The 27,970-nt window shown below is 48.6% G+C and overlaps 2 protein-coding genes across 2 annotated transcripts; both read right to left on the reverse strand.

Moving 5' to 3' along the window:
- Nucleotides 1–932: 932 nt before the first annotated feature.
- Nucleotides 933–4,463, reverse strand: LOC125150803 (neutrophil gelatinase-associated lipocalin-like). Its single transcript, XM_047831162.1, has 6 exons — nucleotides 4,326–4,463; nucleotides 3,676–3,812; nucleotides 2,230–2,309; nucleotides 1,968–2,087; nucleotides 1,646–1,747; nucleotides 933–952 (listed from the first exon to the last, which is right to left on the reverse strand). Exons 1-6 carry the CDS (start codon nucleotides 4,461–4,463, stop codon nucleotides 933–935), a joined length of 597 nt encoding a protein of 198 aa, XP_047687118.1.
- A 9,622-nt stretch (nucleotides 4,464–14,085) lies between these two features.
- Nucleotides 14,086–17,935, reverse strand: LOC125150801 (neutrophil gelatinase-associated lipocalin-like). The gene is made up of 7 exons (XM_047831160.1): nucleotides 17,763–17,935; nucleotides 17,108–17,244; nucleotides 15,643–15,722; nucleotides 15,380–15,499; nucleotides 15,059–15,160; nucleotides 14,370–14,400; nucleotides 14,086–14,196 (listed from the first exon to the last, which is right to left on the reverse strand). Exons 1-6 carry the CDS (start codon nucleotides 17,898–17,900, stop codon nucleotides 14,381–14,383), a joined length of 597 nt encoding a protein of 198 aa, XP_047687116.1. The 5' UTR covers nucleotides 17,901–17,935; the 3' UTR covers nucleotides 14,086–14,196; nucleotides 14,370–14,380.
- Nucleotides 17,936–27,970: the final 10,035 nt, after the last annotated feature.

Consider the following 27,970-nt stretch of genomic DNA (forward strand, 5'->3'; position numbering starts at 1 on the left):
TTTGCTAGGGGAAAAAGTACCTTAGCTGGGCAGTAGCTAGGTGCCCAGTATTCTGTAAATCTTCTTTATTAGCATATGAAAATCTCTTAGAAAACTTCCCTTGACTTTACCTCTTCCAACGCCAGAATATATAAGCAGTCACTCTTCATAACCCCAGTGCAGCTCTTTCTACCCATGGATCCTGTCCCTGTGCTTTAAAAAATCCTATTTTTTGCACCAAAGATATCTTCAAGAATACTTTCTTGGCCCTTGGCCCAGGATGCCCCCCATTACCCCCAAAACTTCATTTCTGGTGAAGTGGGGTGACATAACCTCACACCTGGCCCTCGCTGGGCCTCTGCCATTGACCTGCTGCAGGTGGCTGAACATGGGGGTGAGATGTGCTCCATCAGTGTGCTAGAGGCAGGGGCAAGTGAGGGCAGCTGTTGGTTTGAGGCTGGGCCTGGAGTTGGGAGCTAGAAGTGTTCAGTCGGAGTTAGACTCTGCTTCTGTGGCCCCCATCCCTTGCTGGGGACCACAATTCCTGGGAGAGATGCTAATAGGAGCCTGCCCTATGTTCTTTAACCTCTCAGAGGGCCCAGAGGTCAAGGAGCACAGACTGGCACCATGAGATATGTGTTTATTTAGCGAACAAGGAGGGGTTCCATTAGTAGGGCAGTCTTGGGAGCAGCTGGTTGGTTGTGCAGTGAGGAGGGTCCCCTGGCTCTCTCAGTGCTGTCCAGGCTGTTGGGGACATCTAGGCCATGCTGTGGGCAGAGGCTGGTGTGAGGGGGATGGGCTGGAGAGAGCCAGAGGGCACCTGAGAGGGAGTCAAGGGAATAGAGAGGGCAGCAGTGCTGGGCAGGTGGGACAAAGGCAGACTTGGGACCCCCTCCCAGATGCACCCTGGCTCCCACCAGCCCCCACTCCAGCCATACTTACCGCACGCTTGCTCACTTATCCATGCACTGATCTATGGGGGACAGAATAGTCAACACGGGCAGGGGTATATGTGTGCTATCCCTGACCTCCAGGGCCCCTACACCGCCCCTCGGCTGCCTTGGGCCCCAGGCTGGACCAGCCACAGAAGCTCTGGAGTTCCCTTTGTGGATGGTACAGCAGAGGGCTAGATGATGGGGCAGGGACTTGGGGAGAGGCCTGAGGACAAGCACACCTGAGTGACACCTGTTCTCCAAAGGAGGCAGGTGAGGCCCAGCCACAGTTCTGATTGGGCACCAAGCCTTCTGCCTGTTTACCTGCTGAGTCCTGACAGACCCTCAGGCTTTGGGAGGCACCTGCCCAGGCCAGGCTGCCTGAAGACAAGGGTGCCTCCCAAGTCAGTGGTAAGTCAGCCCCAGGACAAAGGTGAGGTGACCCAGGACACATATGCCTGGGTGGAGGGGGAGGTGACCAAGCAAGGAGACTGAGGAGACATGGCCCCAGTGCTGCAATTCTCATGTGGGCAGGCGCAAGCTTGTGTGAGGGAGGAACACTTGGGGTCCAGAACCCGTGATGTGGCAGGGTCTCCCTGAGCCCAAAGTGGCTCCTGGGACTCCAGTGACTGCAACAGGGGCCTGGGTCACTCCCCTCCCCACTTTACTAGTGAGGAAACATCAGACCTGGACAGTCCCCATATGTTCTTCTCCTTTCCCCAGCTGGTGATTACCGTTGGGGATAGGGAAGATGATGTGCTCATCAGTGAGGCCTAGGGTTTTGACAAAGTTGATGAAGATTTCCTTCAGCACAGGACGCAGCTCCTTGGTCCTCCCTGTGGTCAAGATGTCTGGTGAGTGTCTGGTGAAAGCTCCATAAATATTGTAGAATATATGAAAGACACCTCAGACCCCTTCCCCCTGAGGGGTTCTGTGGAAAGACCACTCTCCCACCTCCCTGGGCTTGCAGTGAAGGGCAACTTGGGAGCTGGGTGCGATGGGCCTCTTCTCCCCCAGCATGGCCAAGAGCAAGGTCCCAGAAGGGTTAAGACCCACCATAGAGGGTGATCTTGAAGAACTCCTGGTTTTTGTAAACTTTCTCAAAGAACACCATGGCAAACTGGTTGTAGTCTGTGGCCACCACTCGGACAGTGTAGTTCTTGGTTCCAATGTAACCTGTATGGTGGATGGTGAGTGATCAGCCTGCTCTAGCCAGGCAGAGGGAGCTATTACTTCCTTCCCGGCCTCCACAGGATGGCGTCTGTGTGGAGGGGCAGGGAGGTCCGTGCCCCAGAGACCCACCCAACTCAGGACTCACGCTCGATGTTTCCCAGGGTGAATTGGCCTGGACGAGAACATGGGACAAAAGTTCTGATCCAGTAGTCACAGGCCTTTTTCCTGTGGAAGCAAGAGATGGGTGGATAAGAGAGTGACAGCCCACACTGCCATAGCAGGAGGCACACAACCCACCCTACATATGGCCCTGGCTCTTCCCAACTGAGCCCACCCTCTCTGTCCCTGCTTATTCTGCCCTGAGATTCCTGACCTGCCTAGACTCTCCCCCAGCACCTACTCTCCCTCCTTCTTTGGGGCTGTTTCCCCTTGGTGGCCTTCCCTCCATACTCAACCCCCAACCTGAGGCATTTGTCCCCTATTATTTTTTTTTTTTTTTACTTTTTTAAGATGTTCATTAATTTTTGAGAGAGAAAGAGAGAGACAGAGCATGACCAGGGGAGGGGCAGAGAGACAGGAAGACACAGAATACAAAGGAGTCTCCAGGCTCTGAGCAGTCAGCACAGAGCCCAACCGGGGTTCTAACTCAAAAACTGCAAGATCATGACTTAATGCAAAGTCAGATGCCCAACCAACTGAGCAACCCAGGCGCCCCTGTCCCCTATTCCTATCTTGCAGCTTCTTGCTGTAACCTTGCCAGGGGGATCACCACCGAGGCTACAGTCTGCTGGATGCCAAAGACTCCTTTAGCTGTTGGGCCAACATCTGGTCCCCTGGCACTCCAGAGCCGATCTCCCAACACCTGCCCTTCTTCGGATTCTTCAATGACAGATGCTCTAGCCCCATACCCAAGTGCCAAATCCAGAAACCAGGAGGAGCTGGGTAAGCCTTGGCTCCCCTCTCTAGGTCCTAATCTGCCCCTGCTCTGGTCATCTCCCACCTATGACTGATCAGCCTCCTGGGCTGCACACCATCATTCCTCTTCCTGCTGCAGCCACACCCACTCCTCACCAGTACCTGAGGCCCCCACCACTGTGGTCACCACCCCTCTCCAGACCGCTCATCAGCTCCTGCTCAGGGCAGCCATACAATGGCTTGCTGTTTCTTTAAGAGGTGGCTCTCTCTGTCTCAGTCCAGCAGTCCTGCCACGAAGGTCCCAGGCCTCCTTCTGACACAGGTTGGTTCCTCAAAGCCCAGCCCACAGTCCACCTCCCTGGAAGCCCTTGAGAACATCCTAGGTGGATCTAGTGACCCTCCTCCCATTCTAGGTCACCCCTGTTCTCTTTATCTTGTGTCCTGATGTCTGTCTGTGTCCATCCCCAGGATTTTCTTCTGTCTGTGCTGAAGTGACCACGAAATGTTGATCCAGTGAATGAGAGAAAGTTAAATGCAGACATCCAGTACCCAGTGGTAGGATGAATGATCATCTTTCAGTTTTGGTCACCCCTCAGCTATATCATCAGTCTGAGTCCTGGACCCCCACCACAGCCCTCTAGGCCCCCCATGCTTCCTAGTTGCTGGTAGCTCTCACCAGACCACGGTAGAGGTGACATTGTAGCTGTTGTCTTCTTTCAGCTCGTAGGTGGTGGTGTACATCTTAAACTGGCTGTGTTTTTCTTTATTAATTTCATTCCCTGCCAATCCTATGATGTACCATTTTCCCTGGAACTACAATGGGAGCTGATGATAGACAGAACCAGGAGCAGCCCTAGGGGGCCCTCCTGCTCCATCCCTGCAGGCACCTCCAGGCAGCCTGGGCCTCAACCAGAAGCCCCTCTAACTGGGCTGCAGGGACATAAACATACAGGCTGTGCTGATGAAGCCAGCAGGAGCTGGAGCCATCAGGCCAGGTGGGAGCATTGAGTGTGTCAGGGACAAGGTGACCCTTGGCAAGTGGACAGCTCGCTTCCCTGAGCCTCAGTTTCCTCATCATGTAGAGGGCCTGAAGATGTTCCCACCTGGCATGGACTGGGGGGATTATGGAAGAGAGTGTGGAGCAGGGGAGTCTGCTCAGCTGACCCTCTTATCAGCAAGGTTGGGTGTGAATGGGAACATGGGGTGTGCCTTCCATCAGAGCACCCGAGGGCAGACCTAGCTAAAGCCTGGCCCATCCTGTCTCTCCTCCCTTCTGTTCACACTCTTCCTGGGACCTCCCTGCAGCTGCTACTCCAGGCTCCTTACCTTCTCATTCTGGAAGTCAGGCTGCAGAGGGATCCTGTGCAGAGGTGGGGCTGGGATCAGGTTTGGAGTGGAATCCTGGGCCTGGGTCTGCAGGACCCCCAGCAGGACAAGGCCCAGCCACAGGAGACCTAGGGCCATGACTTCAGGGCTGAGGAAGCTGGCACCACTCCAGATATTCCCTGAAAGAGGAGATGAGTGAGGAGGCTTCTGGGGGATGCTATTTATGGTCTCTGTGGCCAATGGCTCACCCCAGGGTGGAGCGACTTATCCTTTGCCAAATCCTGAAGGGTGAGGCAATTGCCAGCAGCTCGTGCTGAGGATCATGGCAAACTCTCTGCCCTTTCCCTCAGGTCAAGATTATGCAAGATGAAGGGCAGGAAGGTCCATGAGGCTGGAGGATGCATTCCCCATGTCTCCACATCTCTGGCAAGGACACTGATTCCCTCCACACTCTCTTCCCCCTGGTTAGCACTGTGTGTGGTCATGGATCTCTGATATGGACTAGTTGTCATCTCTGACCTCCAGGAGCCTCTCAGCTGGGGCCCAAGTGCAGGGTGGGCTATATGTGGTGGGGTCCCCTTGTTGTACCTGATGAAAGCAGAGAATGCCTTGTGCCAACAGAGCCCATGCTGTTTGTGGTCTTCCAAAGGGACAGGGAAAGGGGTGCAGCTGAAAGTTGACATTCTTCATAGGGAAGGACAGAGTGTACCCTATGCTGTTCATGAATCCCAGATCCTGGCCCTCCCAGGGACCCGCACCAGGCCTTGACAAGGGTGAAAAACCCTTCCCCTCCCCCTACCACTGAAGGTCTACTGGGCAATGTTTGTGATGAGGGAGGATAAGGCAAGTGGAGGGCAAAGCACATGCTAGCATGCCCCTCCCCCCAGGGGATATGTGTGACATTCCTCAGGTACTCCTGACTACCTGAGAACAAAGGAAAGGAAAGAAAACAAATGATTAAGTGATAGACATCACAGTCCTGCAGGATGTGAGTCTCCATCAGTTTACCTATGTCCCAGTAAATTAGGAGAAAAAGGGAATCTTATCAATAGCCTAATCCTCAGAAACCCATACTCAGTTTCCTGGACACCCAACATCACCCTCCCACCTCCCTTATGATATGGGGAACAAAGGCAAGAAGGAAATGGCAGATGGCATTAAATTTCGTTATGAACTGCAACCCATTGATAAATACTTGAGGCAAATATGGAGTATAACATTTCTCCAGGAATTCTCTACGGTATTTATGGTAATGCTTTGCTAGAGGAGAAAACAACCTTAGCTTGACAATAGCTAGGCCTCCAGTAATGTGTGAGTCTTCTTGAGAATATGAAAATCTCTTTACAAACTTCCTGTTAACTTTATCTCCCCAACCCCAATGTATATAACCAGTCACTCTTCACAATCCCAGTGCAGCTCTTTCTCCCAAGAGTCCTGTCCCCATGCTTTAATAAAACCACCTTTTGTGCACCAAAGATGTCTCCAGAATTCTTTCATGGCTGTCAGATCCAAAGCCCCACCATTCCAAAGACACAACATTCCCACGTTAAGTCAGTCCCTCCCCTCATTCATGCCCCATTGGTAGGGTGGACCCAGACCTCAGCTGACCCTAAGGACTTGGCCCCTCCTGTGGGCCCAGTAGACAGAAACCCCAAGCTGGGCATGGCAGCCACAAATGAGACAGCTTGACAGAGCAGATATCTGAGGCTATAGTCTCTGATCTATCCTGGTGGGGGACAATGGGAGACATGCATCTGCATGTATGAAAAGTGATGGTGGCTGGGGCCCAAGGGGGGGGGGGTGTCTCTACCCTGCCACTCTGGACACCAGGTACCTTGGGTCACAGTGAGTGCTAGGACTCAGCCTCATTTTTAGGAAACCACTGATACCATCTGACATCTTTGGACATAGTCTTCAACTGTGGAGCCCAGGGGCTAGGCCTGGGCCCCCCAAAAGTGTTCCTGCCATGGCTGATCCCAGCTTTGTCCTGGAGGGAAGCAGTTTCCGCATGGGGGATTAGCTGTCCATGGGAGGCCTGATGAGTCCCAGCCCCCGGGCAGTGTCTCCTAGATGTCACCACGAGAGTCAGAGCTGTCAAATGCCTGATCTGAGGCTGACCTTAGGTTCTCCCTGGCCTCAGATGAGACTCGCAGAGACCTCATGGGCTCTTCCACCTGCTTCTGGGGAACCAGCTCCCCTAGCCTGGCCTTTGGGTGGTGGGCTCTGAGTGAAGCAACTCTGGGTGAAGAGGGATCATCAGGCAAGCTGAGGGCTATATATAAGCTAGAAACCTCTCTGCCATGGTGGGATATGTGTGACATTCCTCTGGGTGCCCAAGAACAAAGGAAAGGAAAGAAAACAAATGGTTAACTGATAGAGATCATAGTCATACAGCACATGAGTCTCCATCAGTTTACAAATATCTTAGTAAGTTAGAAGAAAAAGGCAATTTATCAATAGTCTAACCTCCAGAAGCCCATAGACTCAATTTCCTGGAGCCCTTATTAAGACCCTAACCTCCATGGTGATGTGGGGAAGAAAGGCAAGAAGGAAATGGCAGGTAAAATTAAGTTTCTGGTACTCTGCAGCCCAGTGACAAATACTTGAGGCAAATACAGAGCATAACATTTCTCCAGGAACCCCTACCATTCCTAATGTTAATGCCTTATTAGAGGTAAAACAACCTAGGTTTGACAATAGCAAGGCCTCAAGTATCTTAGGAGTCCTCATTAGCATGTCAATGTCCTTCTGGAGGCCTCTCTCCAGTTCGTCATTACTTCCCCCAATTTCATAGTATATAACCAGTCACTCTTCATAACCTCAGTGCAGCTCTTTCTGCACACGGGTCCTGTCCCCGTGCTTTAATAAAATCACTTTTTTTTTTTTTTTTGCACCAAAGTTGTCTTCAGTAATTCTTTCTTGTCTGTTGCTCTGGAACCTGCCACCCACCCCACTCTAAAACCTCATCTTTTGGCGCCAATGTGGGGGTCTGAGTCCTTTAATCTGGTCCCTGAGCTTTGGTGCAAACTTGGTGAGTACTTTCTCTTTTCTTCCTTTACTCTTATTTTAGGAATTTCAAGGAGTATGATCTTATTGCAACACTTTCCTGTCCCTTGCTCAGTCTGTAATCCTCTAGCTCGTGGCTACTCTATGGGGAGGAGAAAGCCTGCCTTTCGGCTGGAAGTGAGTACCCAGGCCAGAATGGTAAAAAAGACCCAGAGTCTTGTGCTCTCTCTTTATTCCTGTTCTTATACATAGTTGTCTGTGTTGGACAGGGGACAGCCACCTAAGTGACTAGCACAGATGCAAATCTTAAGACTCCTGTGTGAGGTTTCCTCCTCATTGGTCTAAAGTGATCCCATCTACATCCCTGATCTAGCCACTTCTGGCTGTAGGCCCTCCCCTGGAAACCCATAGAACTAGTAACTGATTGAATTTAAACACAACTGGGGACCATTTCCTAGGAAGTTGGCTGAAAGACTGTATGTGTTGGCATGTAGATTAGATCATGATGGGTTTCTGCCGTCACTGTTTTCAGTCAATGTTCCTTATTAATTACTAAAGTACAAAATTGGGCAATTCCCCTTTGTAATACTTTTCCAGTGTTTTCCATGAGTTAAAAATGGTTTCTTCAGCCTTCTCAGCAAGGTCCATCTGCTGACACCTACTTGTAGCCTAGGATGCAATGGGAAAGTGGGGGGATGCCAGTATCCCTCCTACAGAGGCCCTTAAGGGCTGGTTAGTGATCATAGCAATTTTGTTCAAGGTATGCCTCGGGTCACTTTGACACCTCAGGAACCTCTGATATATCCTGCACGTGGGACACCATCTGGGAGGTGGGGGTGATATTCGTGGTAATGGACCATCTCTGCTTTTCTCTCTCTAGAAAGAGGATGGGAGCTTCTCATCAGTCCCCAAACTCTCCCTTGGGATGCCTTTTCAACCCACTGAAAACAATTTGGGTTGCAAAATTTAGGAAAGGACTGATGTCCCATAACATTGCATGACCTTAGTAGAATCTAGCAGTTAGATTTCTTCTGCAGAAAACAGGGTCAATGGACGGAGGTACCTGAGGTCTAGGCCTTCACAGCTTTAAGGACCCGAACCAAAAGGCCTCTTATAGAATGCATTTGCCCAAATGTGTGTGGCTAGTAAACTCCCTCCTGGCATAGTGGATGTCCTAACAGGCCTCCTGATGGGACTCAGGTGCTAGAAGAAACACAGACCATCCTTGACAAAGGGCACGCTGACTCTTTCTCTCTGTTCCTCCTCCTAATAGATGGGGAGGCTCTCCCTCACTCATTTCCTGAATTAATGACTATATTTGGAGCCAACTGTGGTTAGTCTACCTTGGGCAGGGACTTAAAAAATATTCCCTTTACGCAAATATTCCCTTTAGGCAGCTGCCTAAAGTCCCTTTGTTTCGGGGAAATCCCCTGTCTTCTCTACCCTGACATAGATTCCTTTATTTCCACTTTGGTGGAAAACAAACAAACATGGGGTCTCTTCTTTTAGAGCTGACAAGGTTTAGAACCAGGAATCGTCTTTCTCTGCTGTTCTGGCACTTTACCTCTCCCCTTCTTCCTGTTTCTGCATCACCTTCCATGGGATGTACATAACTGGCTTCTATACCACCCTCCCACTCTCGATGTCAAGGAGCAATGAGCATCCCCTTGGATCGTCCCAGGTAAAATGTGACAATGGGGAACAAATTGTCCTTTAAGCAAACGCAGGTGGAATGTTGTTTGTGGTTAAGCTTATTTAAGTTTATTGGTTTAACTAAGACAGACATGTGTTTAGAGTTATCAGAATTAAATATAAAACTTTTTTTTTCTACCAAGGTTTCCTAAAGGTCAAATAAACTCATGTTGTCTCTGTTGCAATTTGTTAGCAACAAGATGACTTAAAATAAAGGGTAATTTTGTGTATCTCAAAGTTTTCATGGATAATTGTTAAGATAGCTTTCAAAGTTTGGTAATCTGACACTTGGATAAACGGGATTGAATTCATTGGATATCTAGGTCTTTTCCAAATAGAATGGAGTGCTAAAGCATTGATTACTGAATGTAGGTTTGTGCTTTTGACTTCTTATTGCAGAGAAACTAAGAACATTTGGGTCTATTGGAAAACATGGTTTGTGATTAATTGATTCATAAATTTGCCTTCTAAAGATTCTGGTGTAACAGTTTACACTTGGGTATACTTAGTCTCTGCTGGAGACTAACGTTTCTAAGAGTCAAAATTCTGCTAAACATAATGAGGACTGATGGAAATAAGAATAGCAACTGTATATGTAAAAAAGTAGCAATGTGTAAAAAAAGAGAGGAAAAAAGGAAATACATTTTTTATTGCAAGTAAAAGAAAATAGTTTTGTCCTAAATGAGACTGGTTTGGAGAAAAATGGCTTGGGGAAAAATCTGAATAAAACAGAAAGTTGTAGAAGGTTCATGAAGGGAAATCTTTGTAAAGGAATTTTACATGTGGTTGGATAGACTAAGTTGCAAAGAATGGATTTTTAAAAGTACACTTGTATAAGGTTGAAATTCTGCTTTTCTCTCTGTTAAAAGACAATTTTTTTGGATTGTTAGGCTCTTGATAAAATAATGTACAAAGGATTGTTTTCTCTTTTGACTTCTGGGAAAACGACAGCTTTAGGTTATGTCTTTATCAGGTCTTTGACCACTTAGTTAAAATTTCTCACTGTTAAAGGACCTAGGTTTTGCTAACAACAATATAACCCTACATATTTGCTTTTGGAATCTCTTATTGCCATCTTGGTTAAATAAATACTTTAAAGCGTTAAGATTTGTAATGATCGGAATCCCATTTCAGATGTGCTCTATCACTTTCTAAGGTTTAACAAATGACCCAGGATCTCAATTGTAAAGAAAGTCTTTTTGATCAAGGAGGACTTTTTATTCGGTATGTTAAGTGAAGACCCTGTTAAATCGTCATAAACCTTAGGTGATATTGTTTGGGTAAATGCTGGAACTGTTCAAATGTATGTGAAATTCCTAAATCTCTAAATGAATATGCAAAACATATCCTTCTTAAACCTGATCTGACAGTTACTAGAAACCCAACCCATATAAACCCAAAACACCTGGTTTATTTAAAGATTTAAAGTCCAATACAATAGGGGATTTAACTCCAAAATGAAAGAGCCCCTACTGGGTCATATCATGTACTTCTACTGCAAAAAAATTTAGAGGGGCACACTTCATGTGCTCTTATGTCTAAAATAAAACCTGTACCCTCTACAGGGGAAATCAATGAGCAAACTAATGTGCCTTTTTATTCCTGTGAACCTATGGAAAATCTCAAACTTCTCTTAGGATGGTTGTACCTTTCTTTTTCATCTTCCTTTCTCAATTTCTACTAACAGTTCCTTCTTACAATGGGCCTTTCACAAGGATCACCACAGACATTTGAGTTACAAACCAGAAAGATCAATCTGATTTCTACTGCCTGCTCCCACAAGCATTCAAACCTAACATGTAAAATTCATGCTGGCAGCACTGGGAGACACTGGGTTTGTAATCTGCTCTAAGCATTAACCTGCATTTTTCTTGTTTCTATAAAAGTATCTCTTATTAATTACCTGCTGGCTTACTAAACAAAACTAATACACCACCTGTTACACAGTTAAGGCCTTAAATGACTCTCAAAATAACATTATATTACTAAACACTAAGACAACCCAAATTGATAAAACACTTCTACAAAACACACAGAATGGTGTTAGATGTTTTAAGTGCTGCACAAGGTGGAACTTATATTCTCATAAGAACAAAACGGTGTGTATAAATTCTGGAGTACTTCAAAAATATTTCTGGATTTCTAACTAACATGAATACTCAAACTGTCGCATTAAATAACCCCTCTTTTTCCTTTAGTGATTGGTTAAACTCTTGGGCTGGAGAATTTTTGTTAGCTACCAAAGGACTTTTCACTTGAACTAAGCTTTCTAGTTATTCTACTTATGTTTTGCTGTTTTCTCCCATGTCTCTCTTCCTGGTACCAAGACTCCATCACTACAATAACTTCAAGCCAAGAGACGATCCTTTCTACTCAGGGAGGTAAATACACATTATCTACCTTGGGTTCAGCTGTCTCACCTTAATTACCATTTTTTTTAAAAATTTTTTTTCAACGTTTATTTATTTTTGGGACAGAGAGAGACAGAGCATGAACGGGGGAGGGGCAGAGAGAGAGGGAGACACAGAATCGGAAACAGGCTCCAGGCTCTGAGCCATCAGCCCAGAGCCCGACGCGGGGCTCGAACTCACGGACCGCGAGATCGTGACCTGGCTGAAGTCGGACGCTTAACCGACTGTGCCACCCAGGCGCCCCCTTAATTACCATTTTTGTTCTCTGACAGGCCAATACTGACCCATAGGTAGGGATGACTCTATGCCCCCACTCAGCAGGAAGAAGCTACAAAAAGTGAGACCTTCTACCTTCAACAACCTTATATATTTAAGGGTCAAAATTGCTCAGGGGGGATATGATGAGGAATGTGGGGCAAGCTGAGGGCAAAACAGGCTGGCACATCCTCCTCTACCACCACCCCAAGTAGAATATGTGTGATATTCAAAGACTTCTGAGGGCTCAAGAACAGAGAAAAGGTGTTTAAGTGCTTGCCATGGTGATGGGGGAGTAAGACAAATAAAAAATTAAATGCCTTTACTGCATTTACAAGTCCTTGAAACCAGCAGAGTGACCTCCCTCTAGGATCTCAGCTGCTTTTATGATGACCCTTTGCTAGGGGCAAAGAGAACCTTAGCTCAACGTTATCCCAACCTTGAGGGTCCTGTAAGTCTACTTCCTTCTCTCAACTGCCCCAAGATATATGCTGGCAATCATATTCCAAGCTTATGGCCCCTGATATGCATCTGAAGAGTCTCATGATTGAAATTTTATTCAATGGTGATAAGTGGCATTTGCTACCAACAGTGAGCCCCCTCAAATTCCTGGAAACCTTGCTTCCAAAATACCTTAGAGACTTACTCTATTCCTGACCCCCTTCCAACCTAAGGGTATATAATTAGTTAAACATCACAACCCCAATGCAGGTCTTCCTGCCCATTGGTCCTGTCCCTGTGCTTTAACAAAATCATTTTTTTTCCCACCAGCGACGTCTTCCATAAATCTTTCTTGGCCGTTGGCTCAGGACCACCCCACCAACACCCCAAAACTTCATCAGTATACATTCTAGACTATTGCACAAATATTTCTGGATTTCTAAATTACCAGAATACTCAAATTGGTGCTTTAAAGAATTCCTCCTGTTCCTTTCATGATTGGTTAAACTCCTGGACTTGAGGATTTCCATCAATTACCAAAGGGCATTTATTTGGGCTGTTCTTGTTATTCTAACTACATTTGGCTGTTTTCTCCCCTGTCTCTCTGCCTGGTGACAAGACTCCATCACTACAATAACTTCAAGCCAACAAATGATCTTTTCTACTCAAGGAGGTTCATATTCATTGTCCGTCTTAGACCCAGGTGTCTCTGCCTTCTGTAACTCTTCTATATGTTCCCCAACTGATCAATATTGACTCATAGGTAGGGACATCTCTATTCCCTTACTGAGCAAGAAGAAGCTACAGAAGATGAAACCTTCCACCTCCAACTACCTTAAAGATGTAAGGGTCAGAATTGTTTATGGGGGATATGATAAGGGAGCATAAGACAAACTGAGGGCAAAGTACAAGCTAGCATTACCCCTCCCCACCCCAGGTGGGATGTGTGTGACATTCCTCAGGCACTCCTGGCTGCCCAAGAACAAAGGAAAGGAAAGAAAACAAATGGTTAACTGATAGAGATCACAGTCATGTAGGAAATGACTCCCCATCAGTTTACAAATATCTTAGTAAATTATAAGAAACAGGCAATCTTATCAATAGTCTAACAACAAGAAACCTATAGACTCAGTTTCTTGGAGTCCCAACATCACTCCTCATAGTATTTTGGGGGAAGAAAGGCAAGAAGGAAATGTCAGGTAACATTAAATTTCCTGATACCCTGCAGCCTATTGACAAATACTTGAGGCTGGCAGAGAAGAACATTTCACCAGGAACTCCCTACTGTCTTAATATTGATGTTTGCTAGAGGGAAAAAACCTCAGCTTGATGATAGTTAGGCCTCCAGTATTCTGTAAATCTTCTTTATCATATGAAAATCTCCAAAAACTTCCCTTGACTTTACCTCCTCCAAAGCCAGAGTATATAACCAGACACTCTTCACAACCCCAGAGCAGCTCTTTCTTCCCATGGGTCCTGCCCCTTACTTTAATAAAATCACTTTTTTGCACCAAAACATCTTTAAGAATTCTTTCTCTGTCCTTGGCTCCAGACCCTGCACCATAGCCCTAAAACTTCATCACTGGTGAAGTGGGGGTGACAGCACATTGACCCCCCAACCCTCTCCAGCTGCCTGGCCCTGGCTGGGCCTTTGCCATTGGGTTTGCTGCAGATGGCTGAATGTGAGTGTGAGATGTGCCCCCTCAGTATGCTAGGAGGCAGGGGCAAGTGAGGGCAGCTGCTGGTCTGGGGCTGGTCCTGGAGTTGGGAGCTAGAAGTATTCAGTCAGAGCTGGACACTGATTCTGTGGCCTCCATACCTTGCTGGGGACCACATTTCCTGGGAGTGATGCTAATAGGAGCCTGCCTTTTGATTTTTTTCCCTCTCAGAGAGCCCAGAGGTCAAGGAGCACAGACTGAGGACCAGGGGACATGTGTTTATTTAGCAAGAAAGGAGGGGGTTCATGAGCAGGTCAGCCTGGGGAGCAGCTGGTGGGCTGTGCATTGAGAAGGGTCTCCTGGCTCTCTCAGTGGTGTCCAGGTTGGTGGTGACAGCTGGGCGCTGCCCTGGGCAGAGGTCAATGTGAAGAAGATGTGGTGGAGAGAGCCAGAGGGCACCAGAGAGGGAGTCAGGGCAATAAAGAGGACAGCAGTGCTGGGAAGGTTGGACAAAGGCAGACCTGGGACCCCCTCCCAGCTGCACCCTGGCTCCCATCAGCCCCCACTCCAACCATACTTACCACACACTTGCTCACTCATCCATGCACTCATCTGTGTGGGACAGAGTGGTCAGCATGGGCAGGGGTGTGTGTGGGATCCCTGACCTCCAGAACCCCTGCACTACCCCTGGGCTACCCTGGGCCTCAGCCTAGTCCAGCCACAGAAGCTCTGGGGGTTCCCTTTGTGGATGGTACAGCAGAAGGCTGGATGATGGAGCAGGGACTGGGGGAGAGGCCTGAGGACAAGCAGACCTGGGTGACACCCGTTCTTCAAAGGAGGAAGGTGAGGCCTAGCCAAGTTCCTGCTTGGGCACCAAGCCTTCTGCCTGTTTACCTGCTGAGTCCTGACAGACCCTCAGGCTTTGGGAGTTACCTGCCCAGGCCAGGCTGCCTGAAGACAAGGGCACCTCCTAGGTCAGTGGTGAGCCAGTCCCAAGGCAAAAGGGGAGGTGGCCAGGCAAGGAGACTGAGGAAGCTTTGCCCCATGCCTGCAATTCTCATGTGGGCAGGCCCGAGCTAGGGTGAGGGAGGAACACTAGGGACCCAGAACCCTGATTGTGGCAGCGTCTTCCTGAAACCAAAGTGGATCCTGAGACTCCAGTGACCATGGCAGAGGTCTGCATCCCTCCTCTCTCCCCCTTCCATAGTGAGGCAACATCAGGCCTGGACAGTTCCCATACGGCCCTCTCCTCTCTCCACCTGGTGATTACCAATGGGGATAGCGAAGATTATGTGGTGATCTGTGAGGCCCAAGGATTTGGCGAAGGTGATGAAGTTTTCCTTCAGCTCAGGGGTCAGCATCTTGGTCCTCCCTGTGGTCAGGATGGCTGGTGAGTGGCTGGTGAAAGCTCCATAAATATTGTGGAACCCATGAACGATGCCTCAGACCCCTTCCTCCTGAGGGGTTCTGTGGAAAGACCCCTCTCCTGCCTCCCAGATCTGGGGTGAAGGGCACATTGGGAGCTGGGTGTCACGGGCCTCTTCTCCTCCAACATGACCAAGATCCTGGTTCCAGGAGGGGCAAGACTCACCATAAAGGGTGATCTTGAAGTACTCCTGGTGTTTGTAAATCTTCTTGAAGAACACCATGGCAAACTGGACGTAGTCTGTGGCTGCCACTCGTAAAATGTACCTCTGGATTCCAGTGTATCCTGTATGGTGGATGATGAGATCTCAGTCTGCCCTAACTGGGCAGAGGGAGCTATTGATTCTTCTCCCGTCTCCATAGGATTGCTTCTGTGTGGGATGACAGGGAGGTTCATGCCCCTGAGGACCCACCCCATTCAGGACTCACGCTCAATGTTGCCCAGGGTGAATTGGCCTCGCCACAAAGTTGGGATAAAAGTTCTGAGCCAGTGGCCACAGGTCTGGTTCCTGTGGAAGCAAAATATGGGTGGGTGAGAGGGTGATAGCCCACCCTCCCACAGCAGTAGGCTTGCACCCCACCCCAGAGATGTGCCTGGCTGTTCCCCACTGACCCATCCCTGCCTGTCCTTGACTACTGTGCTCTTACCCACCTGACCTACTCAGACTCTCCCTCCACACCTCCTGTCCTTCCTTCTTCGGAGCTGTTTCCCCTTGGTAGCCTTCCCACCATACTGTCCCTGCCAACCAAGGCATTTGTCCCCTATTCTTTTTTTTGTTTTTTTTTTTTTTAGATTTTCATTAGTTTTTGAGAGAGAGTGTACGTGCATGAGCAGGGAAGGGCAGAGAGAGGGGGAAACAGAATCCAAAGCAGGTTCCAGGCTCTGAGCTGTCAGCACAGAGTCCAACGTGGGGCTCAGACCCACAAACTATGATCATGACCTGAGACAATGTCATACTCTTAAACAACTGAGCCACCTAGGCTCCCCTGTCCCCTATTCTTATCTTGTGGGCTCCTGCTTTAAACTCTCTTGGGGGAATCACCATTGAGACTCCAGTCTGCTGGATGCCAACACTCCCTTAGTTGTTGGGCCAAACCTGACCTCTCACCTGCATCCCATCTCCCCTGGCACCTCAGAGCCGATCTCTCCACACCTGCCCTTCTTCTGCTTCTTCCATGACAGATGCTCTAGCCGCATCCCCAAGTGCCAGAGCCAGAAACCCAGGGGTGCTGCATAATCCTTGACTCCCCTCTCTAGGTCCTAATCTGCCCCTGCTCTGGTCGTCTTCCACCTATGACTGATCAGCCTCCTGGGCTGCACACCATCATTCCTCTTCCTGCTGCAGCCACACCCACTCCTCAGCAGTACCTGAGACCCCTGCCACTGTGGTCACCCCCCTCTCCCGACCACTCATCAGCTCCTGCTCAGGGCAGCCATGCAATGGCTTGCTGTTTCTTGAAGTGGCTCTCTCTGACTCAGTCCAGCAGTCCTGCCACGAAGGTCCCAGGCCTCCTTCTGATGCAGGTTGGTTCCTCAAGGCCCATCCCACAGACCACCTCCCTGGAAGCTCTTGACAAAGCCCTAGGTAGGATTCTAGGCTGGATCCAGTGACCCTCCTCCCATTCTAGGACACCTATTCTTTCTTTGTCTTGTTTCCTGATGACAGTCTGTGTCCATCCACAGAACTGTCATGTGTCTGTGCTGAAGTGACCACGAAATGTTGATCTAGTGAATGAGAGAAGATATAAATACAGGGATCCAGTACCCAGCGGTAGGATGAATTATCATCTTTCAGCTTTGGTTGCCGCTCGGCTATGTCATCAGTCTGCCTCTTGGACCCCCACAGCAGCCCTATAGGCCCCCCATGTTCCTGTAGGAGGTGGTGGTACTCACCAGGCCAGGGTAGAGGTGGCATTGTAGCTGTTGTCTTCATTTAGTTCGTAAGTGGTGGAGTAAATCTTAAACTGGCTGTGTTTTTCTTTATTAAATTCACTCCCTGCCAGTCCTAAGACATACCATTTTCCCTGGAACTACAATGGGGGCTGATGATAGGCAGAGCCAGGAGCAGCCCCAGGGGGCCCTCCTGCTCCATCCCTGCAGGCATCTCTAGGCAGCCTAGGCCTCAACCAGAAGCCCTCTAACTGGGCTGCTGGGACCCAGACTGGCCACACAGGCTGGGCTGAAGAAGCTAGCTGGAGCTGGAGCCATCTGGTCAGGGGGGAGCCCTTAGTGTGTCAGGGACAGGGTGACACTTGGCAAGTGGCCAGCTGGCTTCCCTGAGCCTCAGTTTCTTCATCATGTAGAGGCCCTGAAGATGATCCCATCTTGCATGGGCTGCGGGGATTATGGAAGAGAGTGTGGACCAACATAGTTGTGCTCAGCTGACCATCTTGTCACCAAGGTTGGGTGGGGATGGGGTCATGGGGTGTGCCTTCCATCAGGGAACCCGAGGGTAGACTGAGCTAAAGCCTGAGCCCATCCTGCCTCTCCTCCCCTCTGTTCACACTCTTCTCAGGGCCTGCCTGCAGCTGCCCCTTGGGCCCCTTACCTGCTCATCCTGGAAGTTAGGCTGCAGAGGGACCCTGCGCAGAGGCGGGGCTGGGATCAGGTTTGGGGTGGAATCCTGGGCCTGGGTCTGCAAGGCCCCCAGCAGGACAAGGCCCAGCCACAGGAGACCTAAGGCCATGACTTCAGGGCCAAGGAAGCTGGCACCACTCTGGATATCAGCTGAAAGAGGAGGTGAATGAGGAGGCTTCTGGGGGGATGCTATTTATGGTCTCTGTGGCCAATGGCTCACCCCAGGGTGGAATGACTTATCCTTTGCCAAATCCAGGAAGGGTGAGGCAATTGTCAGCAACTCATGCTGAAGATCATGGCGAGCTTTCTGCCCTTCCCCCAGGTCAGGATTATGCAAGATGAGGGGCAGGAAGGTCCAGGAGGCTGGAGGATGCATTCCCCATATCTCCACATCTCTGGCAAGGACACTGATTCCCTCCACACTCTCTTCTCCCTGGTTAGTACTGTGTGAGGACAAGGGTCTCTGATCTGGACCAGCTGTCATCTCTGACCTCCAGAAGCCTCTCAGTTGGGGCCAAGTGCAGGGTGGGGTAACTGGGGTGGTACCCCTTTTCTGTATCTGATGAAAGCAGAGAATGCCTCATATCAACAGAGCCCATGCTGCTTTGTGGTTCTCCAAAGGGACAAGGAAAGGAGGGGAGGTGAAAGAGGAGGTTCCCGGCACGGAAGGACAGGGTGTACCCTGTGCTGCTCTTGGAGCCCAGACACTGTCCCCCGCAGGGACCCAACCAGGCCCTGGCACAGGGTAAGACACCCTTCCCCTCCCCCATCTCCAAAGGTGGACTGGAGAGTGTTCCTGATGAGGGAGCACAAGGCAGGCTGAGGGCAGAGCACATGCTAGCATGCTCCCTGAGCCCCAGGTGGGATCTGTGTGATATTCCTTAGGCACCCCTGGCTGCCCAAGAACAAAGGAAAGGAAAGAATACAAATGGTTAACTGATGGAGATCACAATCTGGCAGGATGTGAGTCTCCATCAGTGTACCTATGTCCTAGTAAATTAGGAGAAAAAGGGAATCTTATCAAAAGCCTAATCTCCAGAAACCTATATTTAGTTTCCAGGAGCCCTATTGTCACCCCCCCCCCCCCCAGTGATATGGGCAACAAAGGCAAGAAGGAAATGGCACATGGCATTAAATTTCATTATTACCTATTGACAATTCTTTAAGAAAATATGGAGTATCCCATTTCTCCAGGAACTCCCTACTGTCTTAATGTTAATGCTTTGCTAGAGGTGAAAACAACTTTAGCCTGACAACAGTTAGGCCTCTAGTAATGTGTGAGTCTTCTTGAACATATGAAAATCCCTCTAGAAACTTCCTCTTGACTTTATCTCCCCCAACCCCATGGTATATTGTTACAGAACCAGGCTGGAACGCTGGTGGAAAAACCAAGTGGCACTTGGAGATCTTGGTGGATCAAAGATTTATTTAACAACTGCGGTCTCGTAGGAGACTGTTTCTCCAAAGATCTGAGCCCTGAATTCCAGTGGGGAGGGCAATTTATAGTTATCAGCCTCCATATTTGTGTGTGTGGCGGGGGGAGGGGGTGTTTTGCACACAGTAAACGAAAAGAAGAAGAACCGGGAGGAGGGGTCTCTAAGCTAGAGACCAGAGTTTGTTTTCACTCCATTGGCCATCTTTGGCATACTTTATTCACTTCTCCAATATTCCCCCCTTGATGCCTTTAAAAAAAAAACTTTTAGTAGGCATCACCTTTCAGTTTTACAGGTTAGTACTCTTTTTTTTTTTTTTTTTTTAAATGTTTTTTATTTTTTTATTTTTGGGACAGAGAGAGACAGAGCATGAACGGGGGAGGGGCAGAGAGAGAGGGAGACACAGAATCAGAAACAGGCTCCAGGCTCCGAGCCATCAGCCCAGAGCCCGACGCGGGGCTCGAACCCACAGACCGCGAGATCGTGACCTGGCTGAAGTCGGACGCTTAACCGACTGCGCCACCCAGGCGCCCCTACAGGTTGGTACTCTTAGAAGGCTAAGATATGTGCAGTAGTTTGGCGAGCAACAGTGTTTTCAATAAAATGTACCACAGCATTCAGTATACAGGGGCCGATGGATACAAGTAAAATTATGGAGAGGAGGGGCCCCGCCAGGGCAGGAAGCCAGGATGCCCAATCCGTGAGATCCCATCCTTTCCATTGATTGATACTTTTCTGTTGTCTATGTTGAATTCTTTCCTTGAGTTCCTGAACCTTAGTTGTAACTATTCCTGACTGGTTTATGAAATAGCAACATTCTTCCCCCAGAAAGATGCAAGTCCCTCCTTTTTCTAAAGTGAGGAGGTCGAGGGCTTGCCTATTTTGGAGGGTCACTGCCGCCAGAGAGTTTATTTGGCTTTGTAAGGTTACCAGAGAATCTGCCACCCGTTCCATGTCTTCATTTATCTCTTGAGATAGTCTATGGTACAGTCCTATGGATGAACCCGTGCCCCTTATTCTGGTTCCTATTCCTGTCACAATTCCTGCGCCTATCAGAATGGGTAGCAGGATTGCCCGTTTAGCCCGGAACTTGGGGGTAAAGGCTGTTAGGAGCTGATCTTCAGTGTACACGGATATCTCTGGGGTTAGGAAGAGGAAATAACATCTGAGTCCAGTTGGCCTCTAAGCATCGGTAGGCTGAATTAGAGGTCAAAGGGATAGGAGTGGCTAAGTAAGCCCTCCGGCTGAGCTGAGCGGCAAGCACATCCAGCAGGTTTGGGTGTGATTATCTATTTTATGGAGGAGTTATAGAGTAGTGTTGGCCCAATGCTGGAGTGGGGAATTGGTAAGCATCTGATTGAGGGCTGAAAGGTCAAACCTTGGTAGGCTGTCAGGGGAGTGGTCACCTTTATGGCTTATATTACCCTATCCTGGGTATCCTTTGTAACTTTTTGAAGGGCCCTGTCTGGCATCCCTCCCCCGTCTGAGATCCCTCATTGAGGAAGGTAAGTGTAGCAAGCTCGCTTCCCTCTCTGGAGGCTCTTGTTGTGACATGGGTCCCTGACATTTTGGGTTATCTCTATGGTCCAATACTTAGTCCTTGGGGCACCGGGTGACTGACAGAGAGTGGGTGTTTTTCCCTTGTAGCAATCTTTGTGGAGGGAGGTGAAGGTACTGAATGCCCTTGACCCCCTTATTGTTATATAACAATCCTGGGGGCAAAGTGGGTAAGCGGCAATTGTGAGGGTGAGAGAGGTTATCGTAATATACAAGCAATACTTAATAATCCTCCCATCCAGAGGAGGTATGTGAGACCTGGCATGGATCTTTTTTTAAAATTTTTTTAATGTTTATTTATTTTTGAGAGAGAGCATGAGCAGGGGAGGGGCAGAGAGAGACAGAGACACAGAATCCAAAGCAGACTCCAGGCTCTGAGCTGTCAGCACAGAGCCTGTTGTGGGGCTCGAACTCATGAACTGTGAGATCATGACCTGAGCTGAAGTCAGCTACTTAACCAACTGAACCATCCAGGCGCCCCTGGCATGCATCTTTTGTCCCATGTCCAACTTGTTAGTGCAGTCTCTATCAGCCCAACAGTAAGAAGTAAGATCAGGGCTATGACACCAGTAAGGGGCAAGGGCTAGCAGAGTTGCATCCAAACCCCCCAGCTAGGTTCACATGTTGATTCCTCAAGCTTCTGCCTTGCGCAGGCCAGCCATCTTCCGGGTGTGGCTGGAGCAGGGCTGGAGGTCTCAGTGGCCAATTTCCCTTTTGAGGGTCAGTTTAAGTAGGTTGACTGGATCTGGATCACTTCACCAGGTTGTGGGTTCTTCTGAGTTGGCCTTCTTAACTCTGGAGTGATGGACCCATGGGGCGATACCTGAAACTTTAAGGGCTGTAGGAGTTGTTAGAATGACAGTATGAGCCCAGTCCACCGTGGTCTAAGAGGTTCCCTCTTCCAATCTGTGCACACAGAGTCTCCTGGTTGAAAGAGGTGAACGGGGGTCCCTAAGGAAATTGGGGCCCTTTCTATGGTGTATCTCTGTAACTTATTTAGGACTGCCCCCAAGGTCTGGAGCTATTCTCTTATTCCTTTGTCTCCAATATGGTGTAGGTGTCCTGGGAGTTTTCCTAAACATGGGGAGGGGGTCGCTCATAAAATAACTCAAAAGAGGAGAATCTTAGTGCCCCAGGTTGCATCAGGCACACAGGAGGGCCAGCGGCAGTAAATCTGGCCATGGGAGATTAGTCTCTTGGTGGAACTTAGCCAGGGTTTCCTTGAGGGTGCGATTCATCCACTCTACTTTCCCTGAGCTCTGGGGTCGGTAAGCAGTGTGCAGTTTCCAGGTAATGTTGAGGGACTTTGTTAGGGTTTGTATAATGTCTGCCACAAATGCAGGCCTGTTATCACTGTGTATGGTTAAGGGTAGACCAAATCAAGGCACAATCTCCCATAGAAGAGCTTTGGCCACCTCGCGGCTTCGTTCCATTCTGGTCAGGAATGCGTCAACCCATCCTGAATATGTGCAGATTATTACAAGGAGGTACCTGAACCCTTTATTTGGTTGTATGTCAGTAAAGTCCACCTCTAAGTCTTTGAAAGGGGTGACCCCCATCCTTTGCGTGCTAGGCAGGGGCCATGGGGCAGACCAAGCATTGTTTTTGGCACACGTTACACATTATTCACTGACGCCTGGCATAATACCAGAGGCTGGCTGATATAGTAGTTCTTTTTGAGGAGGGCCTCTAGTGCAGTTTTCCCTAGGTGTGTGAGTTGGTGATATTCCTTGACTAGGTGTTTTCCCATAGATGACAGGACAAAGATGTGTCCATTTGGCATGACCCACCATCCCTCTTTGCTTAGTGTGCCCCCTTCTGTCGAGGCCCAACTTCTTTCATTGTTTGTGTACAGGGGCGGGGAGGCTTCCCTGTGGGGCGCAAGAGTCATAGTGTAGGTAGAAGCTTCACCTGGGTCACCACAGGCGGCCGCTCTGGCTGTTTTGTCAGCCAGGTGATTTCCTTGAGTTATGGGCTCATCTCCTTTCTGATGTCCCTTACAGTGTAGGATAGCTACCTTGTCTGGCAGCCATACGGCCTCAAGAAGCTTTAGTATTTCTTCCTTGTTTTTGATAGTTTTCTTTGCAGCAGTAAGGAGGCCTCTTTCTTTATAGATGGCCCCGTGTACATGCACAGTAGTGAAGGGAATCAGTGTAGATGTTAACTCATTTACCTTTGCTAAGGATGAGGGCTCGGGTTAAGGCATACAGTTCAGCTCGTTGTGCTGACCATCCTTCCAGCAAGGCCTTGGCTTCCAGAACTTCGGTGGTTGTGGTTACCACATATCCTGCTCTTCGGTTGCTCTCTTGTAAATGCTGTTCCCATGGCTGAACAGGGTGATCTCTGGGCCTGTCATAGCTTGGTCTTGGAGGTCCAGGCGGCTGGTGTAGACTTCATCCACTACTTCGGAACAGTCATGGTCGGGTTCTCCCTCCTCCATGGGAAGGAAGGTGGTCAGGTTTAGTGTTCTTACTGTTTTGAGAGTGACACTTGGGTTTTCATAGAGAAGGCCTTGGTATTGTGTCAGCCGAGAATTGGAGAGGAAACGATATCCTTGGGTGCTCATGAGGGACATGACTGCGTGTGGGACCTTAACATTAAGTGTTTGTCCCAGTGTGAGTTTGTCTGCCTCCTTGATGAGCAGGACTGTGGCTGCCAGAGCTCTGAGGCACCGTGGCCATCCTGCAGCCACAGGATCAAGTTTTTTTGACAGGTAGGCCACTGGCCATTGCAAAGGCCCCATGCTCTAAGTGAGCACTCCAAGGGCTATTTTGTCCTTTTCACGTAAGAAGCTGTTAAAGGGCCTTTCTATGTCAGGCAAACCCAGGGCTGGGGCTTGTCCCAGAGCCAACTTCATTTCTGTGAAAGCAGCCCTTGCCTCCTCAGTCCATGCAAGGGCCTTCCGGTCTGTTCCTCCCAACAGGTCATAGAGGGGCCTCGCTCTGGCTGAGAATCTGGGAACCCAAATGCAACAGAACCCTGTGGCCCCTAAAAATTCACTCAAGTCTCGTTTTGTTTGGGGCTGTGGCAGTGTGGTGATAACTTTCTTCCTTTCCGGTCCTAGTTCTCTTTTTCCTTTTGTGAGGAGGAAGCCTAAGTATCAGACCTGCTGCTGACAAATCTGTGCCTTTTTCCAATGCCCAGTACCCCAAGTAGGATAGGAGCTGCAGGAGAGCCTTGGTACCTTTCATAGTCTTCTTGGGTATCACCGGCAAGAAGGAGGTAGTCTACATATTGGAGGAGGACACACCCTGTGGTTTCTCTCGGAAAGTTGGTAAGGTCTGCAGTTAGTGCTTCCCCAAAAAGAGTGGGCAAGTTCTTGAAACCTTGGGGAAGTCGTGTCCAGCTGCATCTGGTCATTTTGGTCAATGTTCTCTACTACTACTACTTAAATTACAAAATTGGGCAATTCCCCCTTGTAAAATTTTCCCAGTGTTTTCCAGGGGTTGAAAACGGTGGTTTTTTCAGCCTTCCCAGCAAGGCAAACTAGGCCCATATGCTGGCACCTATTTGTGGCCTAGGATGCAATGGGAAAGCAGAGGGATGCCAGCATCCCTCCCACAGAGGCCCTTAGCATCTTGTCAGTGATCAGAGCGATTTGGTGCCAGGTACACCTCGGGTTGCTTTGACACCTCAGGAACCTCTGATATATCCTTCACAGGGGACCCCACCTGTGAGTTGGGTGGGATATTTTGTGGTAATTGACCTTCTCTACTTTTCTCTCCCGAGGAAAAGGACGGGAGCTTCTCCTCAGTCGCCAAGGACTGTCACTTGGAATGCCTTTTAACCCACTGGAAACAATTTGGATTGCAAAATTTAGGAAAGGATTCATGTCCTGTAACTGTGCATGGCCTTAGTAGGGTCTAGCAGTTAGATCTCTTCTGCAGGAAACAGGATCAATGGGCAGAGGTACCCTAGGCCCAGGTCTTCATCTAAGTCAGGACCAGGACCGAAAAGCCTCTTGCAGAATGTATTTGCCCTAATGTGTTTTGGCTAGTAAACTCCCTCCTGACATAGTGGATGCCCTTTTGGCCTCCTCCTAATGGAACTCAGGTGCTAGAGGAGACACAGGCCATCCCTGACAAAGGATGTTTTAAGTGCTGCACAAGGTGGAACTTATACTCTTATAAGAACAAAATGCTGTGTATACATTCCACACTACAACAAAAATATTTATGGATTTCTTACTAACATGAATACTCAACTTGGCACATTAAACAATCCCTCTCTTTCCTTAGTGATGGGTTAAAGTCTTGGACTGGAGAATTTTCGTTAGCTTTGTTAGGACTTTTAATGAGAGCTAATCTTTCTAGTTATTCTACTTAGGTTTTGCTGTTTTCTCCCAAGTCTCTCTGCTTGGTACCAAGACTCCATTACTACAATAACTTCAAGCCAACACATGATCCTTTCTACTCAAGGTGGTTCATACACGTTGTCCACCTTGGATTCAGCTGGCTCACCTTAACTGCCCTGTATGTTCCCTAAGGGACCAATATTGGCCCATAGGTAGGGACAACTCTATGCCCCTACTCAGCAGAAAGAAGCTATAGAAGATGAGACCTTCTTCCTTCAACAGCCTTAAGATATAAAGGTCAAAATTGTTCAGGGGGAGATATGATGAGGGAGCGTGGAGCAATCTGAGGGCAAAACAGGCTGGCATACCCCCTTCCCCCAGGTGGAATATGTGTGGTATTCCTCAAACACTCCCGGCTACCCAAGTAAAAAGGAAAGGTGTTTAAGTGCTTGCCATGGTGATGTAGGAAACTAAGACAAATGAAAAATTAATCCTCTTTCTGCCTACAGCCTATAGGCAAGTCCTTGAAAACAGCAGAGTGACCTAACTCTAGGAGCTCAGCTGCCTCCTTAATGACCCATTGCTAGGGGCAAAGAGAACCTTAGGTTACCATTTTCCCGGCTTCCAGGACCTGTAAGTCTATTTCCTTGATCTAAACTGCCATGAGTTATATGCTGGCAATCATATTCCAAGTTTATGACCCTGATATGCTGAAGGGTCTCATGACTGAGGTTTTATTCAATGGTAATAAGTGGTGTTTCCCTGGCAACAGGGAGCCCCTCAAGGTCCTGGAAATCTTGCTTCCAAAATACCTTAGAGACTTACTCTATCCCTGATGGGTAGGGATATATACTATATAATTAGTTACCCATCACAACCCCAGTGCAGCTCTTCCTGCCCCTGGGTCCTGTCCCTGTGCTTTAATAAAATCACCTTTTTGCACCTTTTTGCAACTTTGGTGCACCTTTTGCACCAAAGACATCTTCAGGAATTCTTTCTTAGCTGTTGGCTCTGGACCACCCTACCAATACCCCAAAGCTTCAATACACATTATAGATTATCACACACATATTTCCGGATTTATAACTGACCTGAATACTCAAATTGGTGCTTTAAGCAATCCCCCTCTTTCCTTTAATGATTGGCGAAACTCCTGGACTTGAGAATTTTCATCAATTACACAGGACTTTTTTTGGACAATTCTTTTTTCTATTCTAATTATGTTTTGCTGTTTCTCCCATGTCTTTGTCTGGTGACAAGACTCCATCACTACAATAACTTCAAGTCAACAGATGATCCTTCCTACTCAAGGAGGTTCATACTCATTGTCCACCTTGGATGCGGCTGCCTCTGCCTTCTGTAACTCTTCTATATATTCCCCAACTGATCAATATTGACTCATAGTTAGGGACATTTCTACACCTCTACTGAATAAGAAGTTACAGAAGATGAAACTTTCCATCTTCAACAACCTTAAAGATGTAAAGGTCAAAATGGTTTAGGGGTGTTATGCTGAGGGAGCAAAAGTCAAGCTGAAGGCCAAGTATAAGCTAGTATTACCCTCCCCCCACCCCAGGTGAGATGTGTGTGACATGCCTCAGGCACTCCTGGCTGCCCAAGAACAAAGGAAAGGAAAGAAAACAAATGGTTAACTGATAGAGATCCCAGTCATGCAGGACGTGAGTCTGCATCAGTTTACAAGTATCTTAGTAAATTAGAAGAAAAAGGCAATCTTATCAATAGCCTAATCTCTAGAAATCTATAGATTCAGTTTCCTGGAGCCCCCACATCACCCCTCATAGTAATATGGGGAAGAAAGGCAAGAAGGAAATAGCAGGTAACATTAAATTTCCAGATACCTTGCAGCCCATTGACAAATAATTGAGGCTGGCAGAGAAGACTATTTCACGGGGAAATCCCTACTGTCTTAATGTTAATGTTTTACTAGAGGGAAAAATATCTTAGCTCGACAATATCTAGGCCTCCAGTATTCTGTAAATCTTCTTTAGCATATTAACATCTCTTAGAAAACTTCCCTTGACTTTACCTCTTCCATAGCCATGGTGTATAACCAGTCACTCCTCACAGTCCCAATATAGCTCTTTCTGCCCATGGATCCTGTCCCTGTGCTTTAATAAAATCACATTTTTGCACCAAAGATGTCTTCAAGAATTCTTTCTTGGCCCTTGGCTCCAGAAACCCCCCATCACCCCAGCACTTCATCACTGGTGAAGTGGGGGTGCCAGCAACTCAGCCCCCCCAACCCTCTCCAGCTGCCTGGCTCTGGCTGGGCCTCTGCCATTGGACCATTCAGCTGGTGGCTGAATATGGGTGTGAGATGTGAGATGAGGCCCCTCAGTGTGCTAGGAGGCAGGGGCAAGTGAGGGCTGCTGCTGGTGTGGGGTTGGGCCTGGAGTTGGGAGCTAGAAGCGTTCAGTCAGACTGGACTCTGCTTCTATGGCCTTCATCCCTTTCTAGGGATCACAGTTTCTGGGAGTGATGCTAATAGCCTGCCTTTTGCTCTTTTCCCTCTCAGATGGCCCAGAGGTCAAGGAACACAGAATGGGGACCGGGGGACATACGTTTATTTAGCAACCAAGGAGGGGTTCTGTCAGCTGGGCAGCTGGGGAGCAGCTGGTGGGCTGTGCAGTGAGAAGGGTCCCCTGGTTCTCTCAGTGGTTTCCAGGCTGGTGGGAACAGCTGGGCTGTACGCTGGGCAGACAGCAGTGGGAGGGGATGGGGTAGAGAGAGCCAAAGGGCACCTGAGAGGGAGTCAGGGGAACAGAGAGGGCAGCAGTGCTGGGCAGGTGGGACAAAGGCAGACCTGGGACCCCCCTCCAGCTGCACCATGGCTCCCATCAGCCCCCTCTGCAGCCATACTTACCGCACACTTGC

This window comes from Prionailurus viverrinus, chromosome D4 (genome assembly GCF_022837055.1).
Source record: "Prionailurus viverrinus isolate Anna chromosome D4, UM_Priviv_1.0, whole genome shotgun sequence".
Lineage (NCBI taxonomy): Eukaryota > Metazoa > Chordata > Mammalia > Carnivora > Felidae > Prionailurus > Prionailurus viverrinus.